At 34.6% G+C, this 13696-nt stretch overlaps 1 protein-coding gene across 1 annotated transcript in view; it reads right to left on the bottom strand.

The window, feature by feature from the left end:
• LOC580900 (protein enhancer of sevenless 2B) overlaps positions 1-13696 on the bottom strand; it is a 36641-nt gene that overhangs the window by 18381 nt on the left and 4564 nt on the right. Inside the window, exons 2-6 of the mRNA XM_030984636.1 lie at positions 12830-12927; positions 10884-11012; positions 10072-10204; positions 6754-6795; positions 4804-4845 (exon numbers count right to left, since the gene is read on the bottom strand). Of these exons, the coding sequence (XP_030840496.1) occupies positions 4804-4845; positions 6754-6795; positions 10072-10204; positions 10884-11012; positions 12830-12927 (444 nt within the window). The remainder of the gene's footprint in view (positions 1-4803; positions 4846-6753; positions 6796-10071; positions 10205-10883; positions 11013-12829; positions 12928-13696) is intronic.

The following is a 13696-nucleotide window of genomic DNA, read 5'->3' as shown; positions in this document are numbered from 1 at the left end:
AAGCTCCCGGTGGGCCTAATTCTATTGGTCAGATTTTATTACTCAGAGATTTTTTCTATTTGTATTTCCTCTTCAGAGGTATTTATTCGGTTATAAAATACATTTTACAACAAATAATTCAAACTGAAATATACATTCAACTTACACCTCATCTCTTGAAATCTTCACAATAAGATAAAATCAAGGGCTTTAATGTTGAAGGTCATTTGATATAACATCTGAAATGTTATCCAAACACAGTTCATTTTTAAAAACATGCCAAATTGCAAGACTGTTGTATGTTTTCCCTTGGAAGTATACATGTAGTTTAACATGTGTATATTGTGGATATGTAATAATTACATTTATATAGTGTTGGAAAAATTATAATCTGCACAAACATCGGGTATTTTCGTTTATTATCAGTGTTTCCTTGAAGTTATACCGCCGATAAAGGCGATAATGCAACTCTCTCTCTCTCTCTCTTCAGATGAACTGAACTGTATTGTTCCCATTCCAATACAATTTACATATACTTACGAACCAAGTCATAATTGTCTGGCGGCCGCCAGATAATTCTATCTTTCCTTATCATGATTATGTTATTTTCCTTCTATCTTCTTCACTTTCTACCTTTTCTTATGTTATTCTTTGTTGTTATCCTTCCACCTTCTTCTCTTTCTATTTTCCGTATGTTACTCTTTGCTTTTATACTTCTATCATTTCCTCTTTCTATTTTCATTTTGAAATTCTTTGTTTTCCTTTCTATCTTCTGTTCTTTCCTGTCATTATTCTTTGTTTTTATCTTTCTATCTTCTCTTTCTATCTCGCTATCTTCTCTTTCTATCTCTCATGTTATTCTTTGTTTTATTTCTCTTTCTATCTGCATCATAACGTACGGAAATATAGCTAGATTATTTGGCGGCCGCCAGATAATTCTATCTTTCCATGTTATGTTGCTTGACTTCTATCGTCTTCTCTTTCTAATGGTTGAGTGCAAATGAGGTATTGCCTGGGTTATCAGGCTACACATCAAGAGAAAATATTAACAAAATTATCCATTTTCAATGTTTAGGTAAGATTCAAAGCATACTAGCTGACATTAGAAGGCGGACGTGGTTTATTTAAAAACGCTTAAGAAAAGCCTGAAATACAGGCGCGGATCCAGGGGAAGGAGTGTGCTTGGCCCCCTCCCCCTCCCCGCCAAAATAAAAGAGAAAGAGAGAATGAGAATAAGGGTAAGGGAAATAAAGAAGAGAGGAAGAAGAATAGAAAGGGGGAAGAAGGAGATCCTTTATTGTAACTATTTTTTGTATACAACTCGTGAAATATATTGACCTGTTTCGTTTTGTTTATTTTAAAATTAATCAAGTTTATTTGTAAACACTAGTATTGGCGGATCCAGCGGGAGGGGGGGGGGGGGTAATATGATGTACATTTTGTTTCCATAATAACGGGAGACGGTCAATCCCATAAATACAAGAAAAATGGAGGAGGGGGAGCCAATAACAAATAAATAAATAGCAACAAAACGAACAAACAATAAATGAATCAGAAAATAAAACGAAATCGGGGAGATGGCCTCGGACCTCAAATTATCACCTTATTAATCAATCAATAATGATACCCCCTTCTACCTTTCACTCTATATCACCGATTGCGCTCTTATCCCTCCTTTTCTAATATTCCTCTCTTCCTTCATTCCTTCCTTTCCTTTTTTTATTTGTCCTTATAACATTCTATTGTCTTTTGTTGTCTTCTACTATTTCTCCCCGTCTATGTCTCTCTCTCTACAGTTATTTAGGATATCTTAAGTCTTATGGGGGGGGGGGGGGGGGTGGGCCGTCTCGGCCTACTGAATTCATTTATGTTCGTTTTTTTTTAGGTACCTTTTTCCAGTTTCGGAATTATGGACCCTATTTCATTTTCGGATTATGAACCCTATTACATATTTCGGAAATACGAACCTTCGGACAACCACCCTCCCTCCCCCCCCCCCCAAGGAACGATAACTCCCGTGGGCTATAACATCCGAGGACAAATACCCCCCCCCCGGAACGAATATCCACGGAGAATTAGCTCCCCTAGGACAAATATGCCCCAAGGACAAATATACGCCCCCCCCCCCCCCCGTTCAATGAAGGGGAAGTCCACCCTGATGATAATTTGCATTTTTTCGGGGGGGGGGGGTGAAAATCAAAGGGGGTAATTTTCCGAGGGGGAGGGGATAACTGCCTTGGCCGGGGGTGTTCGTCCTATTACCCTTTTATTTATATCAAGTCTCCTCTTCCTCCCATGTAGATTTCCTCTCCCACGAATCCTTCATTCTTATCCAGTTTCTGATTCTTCCCATCTATTTAAATATTTCCTTGTATACTTTATTCCGTTACAGTCGCCTCTTCGTTCCATATATTTCCTATCTCTGATATCATTTAATCTTTAATATCTACTAAATTCCCTTCCCTTTTATCCTTTATTCTTTGATTGGTCATCTGAAGACATCACCCTTCATGGATGTTTACAAGTCCCGTCAGACATTGATTGATTAACAAGTAAATGACATGAGGTCACTGTCCTCCACACCTCTACCTTACCCCGTCTTTCTACTTCCCTCTCTGCCCTCTCCCTCTCTCTCTCTCTCCTTCTCTCTCCCTCCTTTACGTGATTACATTTCCCAGACATGTTTTGACAGTTCTTATCTAAGAAATATGACACGCCCCAGCCAGCTGAAACTGAAAGGGCTTGTATAGTCTGCCAATTCAGACGTCATACCATAAATGACAACTGAAAACAAGCAAATATTTGCTTTAAAAAATAAACTTGCAAATTATTATTTAGCCAATGAGAAGAGCTAACTTGTCATCTGAAAATCTGCATTTCGAGATAGAACGAGATTGTACGAATCGTTGTTGTAGTGGTTTTAAAATGGAATTCTTGTGTCCGAAACTAGACTTTTAGCTTCTATACCATTGATGGTTCCAACAACGTGTGTAAGGGAATTAATCTTTCGGATAACTTTCATCTGATTTTCGGATTTATCGTTAAACATGGATATTCTAAAAGTGGGATACCGTCATAGAATCAGGTAAGTATGCAATACTTTATCAATCTGTAGCTTAAAAATCTGCAGCTGCTTGTTTATTCTTAGTTGGGTCGTTTGTATTTTCAAACCAGAATGAGCAAAGCGGTATGGGAATATTTTAACAACTCATGTCCTATGTAATTATCAAACTTGCGTGCCTCGCGTATCGATGAATGAACTTGCTTGCTTTTGTTTTGTCTTCGGGTTACTAGGTTACACGCTGGGGTAGTTTAAGTTTATCAGACCATTATAATGTTCAATGTATTTGTGGCTGCTTTTACCTCTTGAAATAAAGGCTCTTCGTTATTCAAATATTCAACAATTCTTCTGAATTAATGATGGTATTGTGAAATCCAACCCAAACTCGTTATTTCTCATTATCAAAGAACATTTTTTTCAGCTAATTACAAACAATGCCTGGTTGGCTAAGCCTATGTAGATGTACGCGCTACCTTTCCCTTTCTAGTCTGGTGAACGACCATCATGTGCAGTACGTCCGAACTTGTGGAATCAAGTCAGTCAATCGGCAATTTCCATTCATACAGATCAAAAATAGGAATCCCCATACATGACTCACTCACAATAACACACACATTTTTATTTATGTTTTGAGGAATCAAGAAAATAATCATTTTCGTATCAATGTCTAGCCAATGAAATCAACTAAGTAATCATTTTCGTATCATTCTGTCGCCAATGAAATCAACTAAGTAACCATTTTCGTATCATTCTGTCGGCAATGACATCAAGTAAATAATCATTTTCGTATCATTCTGTCGGCATTGACATCATTTAATTAATCACTTTCGTATCATTCTGTCGGCAATGGAATCAAGTAAATATTCATTTTCGTATCAATGTCTAGCCAATGAAATCAACTAATTAATCATTTTGTCGTCAAGGAAATCAAGTAAATAATAATTTTTGTATCATTCTCTCGACAATGACATCAAGTAAATAATCATTTTTGAACCATTCTGTCGGCAAAAAAATAACTAAGTAATTATTTTTGTATCATTCTGTCGGCAATGAAATCAAGTAAATAATCATTTCGTATCATTGTCTTGGCAATGAAATCAACTTTATAATCATTTTCGTATCATTATGTCGTGTGTTTATGCTCGGAATGAAAAGAGTATTCTTTTACACTATTGTGATGTAATAATAAACTGATTGTGACGTCAGTGGCAAGCGCGCATCGGTATGATAAAATAAAACAAATAACTTGACTTTCCGCGTACGCGTGTGCAACTTTTGAGAGTTCTTTGGATACGCGCTCGCAGACTTAGCGCGCACATTTCTTTTTGTTATTAACCACAATTCCTCGGTTAGCAAACGGTGAGCGTACGGTGAGCAAACGGTGAGCAAACGGTGAGGAACCGAAGTTGGGCGTACGGTGAACGGATCCTCGCCGTTCACCGTACACAGTTCGGTGCGGTTTACGGAGCGGAACCGATGCCAAAACCTTTGAGCGGTAGTGTATATGTATAAAACAGAGGGGGAAAAACAGTAATGCAAATGCCCTTGGGCAGGTTTCTTGAAAATCCCTCGATTCATGTTAGATAATAAAACACAAAGGAGACACAATCAAGAAAGTAAAATTTCACTTTCACATACAATCCACACTTCTTTAAAAAAAAGTAAAATAGTTTTCTCCCTTTCAGATGGATGTAACTAACATGTGTAGTTTCAGAAAGATTACAAAAATCTTGATATATGAGTGAAAAGAAGTCCAAACATACCCTTTCTCTAGACTGCTGCATTGCCGGCTGTGGTCGCTGATTCTGGATTTTGAATTAGAAAGAAAAGTACTTTTCACATTAACTTGAAAAATACATGTACCGTAGGTTCAATGGTGAGTAATCAGTACATTTAACATTTATAGTCAAGGTCCATACTGATAGAACCTTATTAGCTATAGTACATAAAATAATTGACAACTAGGCTTGAAGGTTTTATGATGGGCCCTGGGGGGTGTTTCACAAAGATCCTAAGTCGAACTTAACTCTAAGTTGGACTTAAATATTATGGAGAGCCATTTGTAGTCTTATAATGAATTACATTCAAAAGCAAAATTCAAGTATTTTAGCCTTTACATAAATTCCACATTGAGAACATGAAATCTCCCAAGATAATAGAAAATATGAATGATTTGAATCAACATTTTATGCCTTTTAAAATAATTTTTACAAAATATTTTCAATGATGCTAACGGCTTTCCATAATTATTAAGTCCAACTTAGAGATAAGTTCAACTTTGGATCTTTGTGAAACAACCCCCAGGACAATAATTAGGAATATAATGTGGCATACACTGCCCATTCATGTCAAAGCTTGCATGCCGTTTTCACAACTGTCCCGTCATCCGTCACTTCGTAATTTGTAGGCATTCACAGGTCTAAATGTCCTCATAATACAGGACAATTTTAATTACAGTATTGACAAATTTCCCAACAACTTATAGGCCATATTCCTAAAAATAATCAACGCTTAAATTAAAATTGAAACATGTCATCCTAAAAGCTTGCTCAGTCATTTAAATGTATAGAATGATCAAATGCACAGATCCAATGAATGAGGCTTATGCAGGGCTCAACACAAACAGTCACCTACAGCGTAGGACCCCCGAGCACCCCAAATACAAATCCAGACACAGAAAATTGTTACATAAGGCTCTCAAAAGTTCAATCTGGAACCCTTCCTAAAATGTTAGTGTGGTGCCCTTGCTTTATTACAGATGCTCAAAGTCCCTACATTTAAAACATTGCACAAAATGTCTTGCATACACCTGTACATGTATAAACATGTATAGTGAAACCTGTTCATAAAGACCACTCAAGGGAGCTATTTAAAAGATAAGGTGGTGTATACAGGCAGGTGATCTTAACGTACATGATCTTTTAATCAACATTTCAATGAGAAACTCTGTTCAACAGAAATAGAAAATGTCTTGTTTATTCACTTCATTGACAGGCGGTCTTTCTACAAAGGTGGTCACTAGAGCATGTTTCATTGAATTTTCAGATTAACGCCCTTATAATCTCTATACTAGACGCATGCTATTATGCTCTGCCTTTTGAATAAGATAGGGTCCAGCCAAACTCACAGCTGGCTTGAAACAAATGACTAATCTGAACTATTTGGCAAGTGGAAGTAGAAATAAATCAGCTGGATGTCATCTTACATCTGCTTGTAATCCGAGTCATACAAGAACTGCATTGATTTACAGTCAAACCTGTCTATAGCAACCGCCCGAGGGAAACACAACAAGTGGTCTTTGTAGACAGGTTGCTTTAGTACATGTTTCAATGAGAAGCCATTTTCACGGGAAACAAAAAATGTGGTCTTTGTAGACACATGGTCACTCACTAATTCAGGTTTGACTGTATTACATATGCTTTATACATGAACGTATTCATGTGAATTGGCATTGTAGAACAAATTGTGTTTGGAGTCAGAAGGGCGTTAACTTGTATTCATTACCCTTCTTGCTCCAGACAGACTTTTGAAGTTCCTCTTCTAGAAACCATCTTTAATCAACAGGTGTGTTTTGAGTTATAACAAGAACTACATTTATAAATGAAATATGTATAAAGACCTACATTGTTCTATCACATACATGTAATGGGAACTAGTATTCTTAAAGCCAAAGTCCACCAAGACCAGATTATCAATTATCATTATATACTTACCGCATCTTCTATTGGCACACACGGCTCGTTCAGTACAATTTCCTGTAAGGAGGAAATAGATCATCGAGTGATTAAAAACACATGTATGTCTGTTTTACTGATTGTACAGTTGTACTGATTTCAGAAATTTATACGCTTTGTCACAATGAAACGTTATTGATACATGTATTGTTTCTAAATTCTATATATCCATTTTGCATTTATGTAACATCGTATGTTTGGAGCCACAATGGCATTGATCCATATTACTTTGACATGGAGTTAATGCCCTTGAACCCCCAAACAGATGACATGTTACATGTGTCCTTAATATCGTTGTACATTGTTTAACACATATTCGATCATAAATAATGCGACATATTATCCCTGCATTGCCAATTGTCAACATGATCTGGACTTTTTCTCATTTCTACTTTTACATTCTTTTCTTTGGTAGTATCTACATGTACATGTATACAATTACTATAACATGTGCTTCTTTTGTTAATAATCAAGATTGTTAATACAGTGATAATGAAACAAATTATAATGGTTACACCATTGAGGTGTGGCAACAAAACTGTGTCAAAGTCCATGTTAGGGCTTGTTAAAAAATTGAATGTAAAATCTTTTGAATGAAAATTCAATAAATGGCAACTACATGTATTAGGTTATGGGACACAATGCTTAACAGCTGTACTACATGTACATACAGCAAGCACTTTAGAAAGTCAATGAACTGTGTTCTGTAGAAGGGCAGGTCCAAGCTATTTGCTTTGTGACGTACGGGACATTCAGAGACTTTAAACAAGAAATAACAATGGATGACATGATTTATATGACTGTCTTTTGGTATGAGTCTGTGGCTATTATGGGCAAGTTCATTTGTGGAAAGTTTTAGTTATGACCAATTCATAAATTAATTTTTTAATGTAATTAATGTGCTGCGTGACGTACGAGACCAGAGAATTTCTGACTTTTTAAAAAATAAGTTCATCATAAAAGTTCTCTGAATTTATTAAGTTATGAGATTTATGGTAATGATATCTTAATTCATTATGGAATCAAGCATTAATCACAACTATTACCATATTTTTCTGAACTTTCGTTATGATGTAATATACCAAAACATAAATGTGTGCATGTGACGTACGGGACACGTGACGTACGGGACAACTTTTCCCTATGGGAAAATGCATTGAAATGGAGAATTTTCGTCAAAATGTGAACAATTTTAACTTAAATCAGTGACAATTAGAGTGTTTTAGAACCCAATTAGATCCTCTGACCATCATTTAATATCATCTGTGTTAATTTATGAGGTAAATCAATACAAATATTACTTTAACAAAGAAAACAAATTGAATTTCAAATTTCATCTTTTGCACAAGCTGCGCCTTGAGCATTTGACTGTCAAGTGGATTTGGCGCCTTATAAATCATATGTATTATTATTATTATTATTATTATTAATATTCATACACACTATATTACCATTTTTATTCCATTTACCCATCTATCATGTGCAGTCATGCTTCTTTTCTCATTTCTTTTATCCATTCCATTCAACATTGCAAAATTTTTTTAAACAATAATTAATGAAGAAGATGAACTTGAACTTGAAAACTTTTATTTAAACTTGTTTGAAACACAGGGGCACACTCGGCACATCATATTTTGTCAAAGAACATTTCTTATGCTCTAAGTGTTTGTGAACAAAGATACATTAAAAATATGAAGTCTTTTCTTCATAGCTTGTTTGAATTATTTGATAGTAATATCATAGAATTTTGAAGGAATTCAAAGATAATGCTGGACATATTGTCTTTTTTATATCCTTTTATCACAGATAAGAACATGTATATGTTGCTGTCGTATATTCAAGAATTTTGATGTACATTAATGTAGCCTACATGTTTGTGAAAGATGGATACAAAAATATAAATCTTGAATGTATTTCGTATTGATTAAAACATCTTATTAACACCACCAGATATAAGAAATTAAAACCCTAAAGGTTTGTGTGACCTTTTCCACAATTCAAAAGATTAATTTAAAGCAAACTCAACAAAAATGCATGGGTGTAAAAGTGATAAAAATCTTAAGTGGGTGAGAGTGTGAAATACTCAAAAAGGCTATCCTTCCTTAAAAGTTATGATTTAGTTTTTAGGGGATCAGAATTCCCGAGCTGGCTCCATAACATGTAAAGTGCATGCTGTAATCCTTTACCATCATATATGACATTTAAATAGAATATAAAAAACCTCACATGGAGAGCTTGATAGCATACATGTGCTATTCTTACCTGCAGCATCTATGAGTTGTAAAAGCCAGCTTCTGGTGCATCCACTACCATATCATTTCATTAGACTCATTCCAGGAACTAGTACACTATTATGATTTACATATTTAGCATCCTGCCATTGTTGGAGACATGATCAACTGGCAAAATACTAAAGTTGATAATACCAGGGGTCTGGCTTGAAGACTAATTACATTAACAACAATTACATAAAACAACAACAAAAGTACAAACAAGTAAATTCCTAGAAGGGACCCATTTGGAATGTTCATATATCCCTGTATACAACAAGTTTCCTAACACAGTATATATTCTCCTTTTGGTCATTTCCTTTTTCACATCTCGCATTGGTTTTATACATGTATGGGGTTGTCCCGTACATCACACACTTGTCCTGTACGTCACATTTCTTAATTTGATTATGTAATCAACACAGAATTTTTGAAATTTTTGTTAAACCTATTTTTTGTTAGGTATTCATCTAAATTAGAACTTCCTAGAATATCTTTTAAAAAAAAATTATTTTCATAATTAAAATTAAACAAATTATGATCAAATTGTGACGTACGGGACATCACACTTTGGAACCTACCTCATTTGCATAATTAATTAATTTTGAAAGTTTTTATATTTTTTTCCTATTTTCTAGCATGATGGTCTTCATGTCCTGAGATATTTAATTTTAAACAAATAATTCAACTGAGATACAAAAATAAAAATGTAATGTCCCGTACATCACGCTAATTAATACAAATCGAAGTTCGTGACCTTGGCACTCTTCGTATTTTGATAAGTTTTTAAATTTTTTATCAGATTCATAAAATTCATAGTTTCAGCTTTAAAATGAGGTATAGTTTGTTAAATATATATAAAGATGAAATTTGACCCCCAGAGGAGACAATAGCTTAGACCTGCCCAGAAACAGAAGGGTTAAATTCCGATTGGAGTAATTCGGGGTTTATTACGGGAACTAGTGTTATTTTTAGGGTCTACGGTAGAAACATGCTGAAAGTGAGACTGAGTTTTGACTGCACATACCTGTGTTCTACTGACCGAGTTGTCCTTGTGGTAATCTACTAGATCATTTATGGAAGTGAATTTGACCACCCAAAGAAAGTATTTCCCGGCCAAATCGGTTAGAATTTTGAAATGTTGTACTTGATCACGGAACCTGCAAAATAGGAAATAAGAACAATAACATCTACAAGTGTACAGCATTGAAAGAAAAGATGAGAAGTATAGGAATTTGCAACATAAGTAATAATAAATTCATCTACATTTCATTGACTCTCTAACTCCTTTACTTTTACACAAACATATTTTTGTTTGTTTTGTTCTCAAAGTACTGTATGAGCTGATATTTTTGGATGTGCAATGTGCATCCAGAATTGCGTTCGACAGGCTACTTACAATACATATTTGCACATACCCGCAATGAAAGCTCATTTTCACACATTGTTGAATTCACAATCCTAATCATTTGTACAATGTGGGAAAATAAAATACACCTGTACTTGCAGTTCACAATTTCACATCTATTACTTTCATATCTTGCATTTTTATGGTCAAATGAATAATATTAACAAAAACATCAATAATAATAATAATAATAATAATATAATAATAACAACAATAATAATTAGAAAAATATTAATAAAATAATATTTTAAAAAAAATAAAAAATAAAATAAAAAATAATAATAACTCTACTACGACTACTTCTAATAATAACAATAGCATTTGAATCAATTGACATTGGTAATTATAATTACAATATAAAATGCTTAGAAATGAAGTTCTAATTATCATATGTTATTATTTGCATGATTACAATGTAAAAATTGACTTACTTGACAGAGAGTGAAAAGTTTCCACTATCGGGATTGCTTTCTGAATCTCTGATCATGAAGGCACCATCACTTGGCATGGACATCAAGTATTCCTCTGCCACTTTTCTTGAGATTTTCCCAACATACCATCTATCATGATGAAGAAAGTAAAGAGAGAAATGGAGAGGGATGGATGGAATAATGAACTCTCAGGACTCCCACTTTGGTCGACATTCGACAAATACATATACAGCACACATTAGAAAGCCACACTTTTGCAGATGTACTCTATGAAGTCTATATGTGCCATGCATTCCAAACAGTGTGGCAAGCTTTGTATAATACATTCTCCTGTGAAAACAGGATTTATCAGCAGCTGAGTTGCGTTATTAAATTAGGAAGTCATTTCTCTAATTAATGCAACCAAATATAATGCATTTACGTCTTTATAGATAAAGTTGAGTTCTGGCCATGCGATTGCATTGTGAAAGAAACAGTGTGGAATTGATTAGAAAAGGTTGATCATCTAGCATGTACATGTTAATAATAGTATTGATGTGTACTGCAAGGTTCTGGAATCATCAAAATGATAAGAAATTTGGCCCAGTCTTGGTAAAGTTACAAGCGCTGTACACATGTATTTGGGACTACACGAACATGTGGCATAAAAATCTGTCCTGATTTTTATGCTGTTACATGCCATATTGAGAATAATAAGGCATTTAAAGAGCCATGCTTTTCAGGGAACATTTTTTATCTAATGTTGTTCCACACATGCATAATAACAATGATAGGCTCACAAATTTTATTTCACCTCTTCCCAGAACTCAACCTTCTCTTTAAGTGCCTCCATACAAGTTGAATTTTATCAAACAGTGTATGCGTTTATAGGAGTGTGACCTTGGCTTTTGTGACATGACAATGGACAGGGCCCATTGTCCTTGGCATCGTCTAAGGCTTGTACAGTGTACATGTTTCTCTTGCAGAACAACTTCAGATCTCACATTTGAGTTGTATACAGTACAAAATATACCTGTACAGTACATGTACTGTCCCAACTTCCCACAATCTACGATTCTTATTCCAAAAAGTTTGCTAGAATACTTTTTTAAAACTTCTGTCGTGAATACATGAATGCAAAACATGAAACGACACGAGAGCTGACAAATATCCACTCAAAATACATACACTTATATTGGAAATACCGGTAATATTATTACCGGTATTTAATATTACCGGTATTTCCAAAATATATTCAAGTTTATGCAAGTTTACTTTATAATAGCAACGAGCTACAAAATATAATTACATTTGCCTGTTATACATTATTGTAGTTCATTAGTCAGAATGCCAATTGCATGGCTAGGTAGGACGACCATTTAGGCTTGCCCTACCTAAAAACACATGTAATAATATGCAATTTGCATTCTGACTATTGAAATAGAATAATTTATAACTGGTGAATGAAATAATTCATACACTGTACATGTAATTACTGTAGGCACTTCACAAAGACATACATGCATTTACCAGGGCTCCACACAAACTTTTTGAAAGTTGTCTGGATGCAACTTTATACAGTCATTGCGCATGAGCCATGTATACAATTCCTTATTTATTTCATTTGTTATTAATTTTCATTCATTTATTTATTTTAAAAATGTAATTAATTAATTTATTTATTTATTTACTAAAGCCCCACTACGGTCTTCTTTTTCTTATGTTGATTGAGAGCTGAGTTGATGAGATAACCACCAGTCTTTTTTTTTCCTTTCCTTTTTTTTGGGGGGGGGGGGGGGTCTAGTCTTGGATTTTGGGTGCCTATGTATCCCTGGCATCTGTTGTGTCGAGCCCTGCATACATGTATATACAGGTACATGTATATGCATTTAAAATTAATTTCACTATGAAAATGGCCTTTTCACTGAACATGTCAAAGAAATAAAGAGGCCCAGAACATGACTTACGGGTGTGATTTCTCAATTTTCAGATAGTTTTCTGGTACTAATCCTTGTTTTGCTCCTTGATGGGCAAGCAACCAATGTCTGTCTTCTCTTTTGATCACCTGAAAGAAGAAAAAAAAAGAGATCCATGTATACTAAACACCGTTTAATTTATGCCAACAAACTATTGTTGCTGGCAGTGGTACAGCAGTAGAGGGCAGCAAATTAAAAGTTTCATCATGACCATAATATTTGTTCAGATCTACATGTACATACATGTACATGTAGGTGATACTGCCAAAGATGTAGCAGCATTAAGAACAATTCATACATGTAAATCACAACAGATTATTCCAACTGTTTTAACAGCCATACACACCTGTCAACTCTTTAACATACATGTACATGTACAAATTAAGACTAACAGTATTCCCTCGCAGATGGCAGCATAACACTATGGTGTAAAATACATTGTACATGTGCACATTGACAATTGGCCACAATCGCCACACCAAGCATAAACAACATAACTTATTCATTAAATAAAATGAATTTTGACACATAATAAGAATTGAAGTATTAAATACAATTTTATCAGTCACCATGGATTTCAAAATCTGATTGTCTACACGTTTAATCATTAGTGTGGAGACCAGGGTGGTGTTCTGAGCAAATTTTGTCTAGAAAATAAACTGGTATTCTGAGACCAAATCTCTTACTCCTCAGATGCCCATTAGAGTTACATGTACAGTTGTAAATGTATATGATATGCACAACTTTATAATTATAATATAAGCCACTATCATTATAGCTGGAGATGGACTGCAGTGGCAGAGACAGATGTCTGCTGAAGAAACAGATGCTAAAGGAAGAGAACCAAGGTCTTGAAGG

The sequence above is a fragment of the Strongylocentrotus purpuratus genome, unplaced genomic scaffold (assembly GCF_000002235.5).
Source record: "Strongylocentrotus purpuratus isolate Spur 01 unplaced genomic scaffold, Spur_5.0 spur5_scaffold_14, whole genome shotgun sequence".
Taxonomy (NCBI): Eukaryota; Metazoa; Echinodermata; class Echinoidea; order Camarodonta; family Strongylocentrotidae; genus Strongylocentrotus; species Strongylocentrotus purpuratus.
The sequence above is the reverse complement of the archived record's forward strand: the minus strand, read 5'-3'. Positions and strand labels throughout refer to the sequence as shown.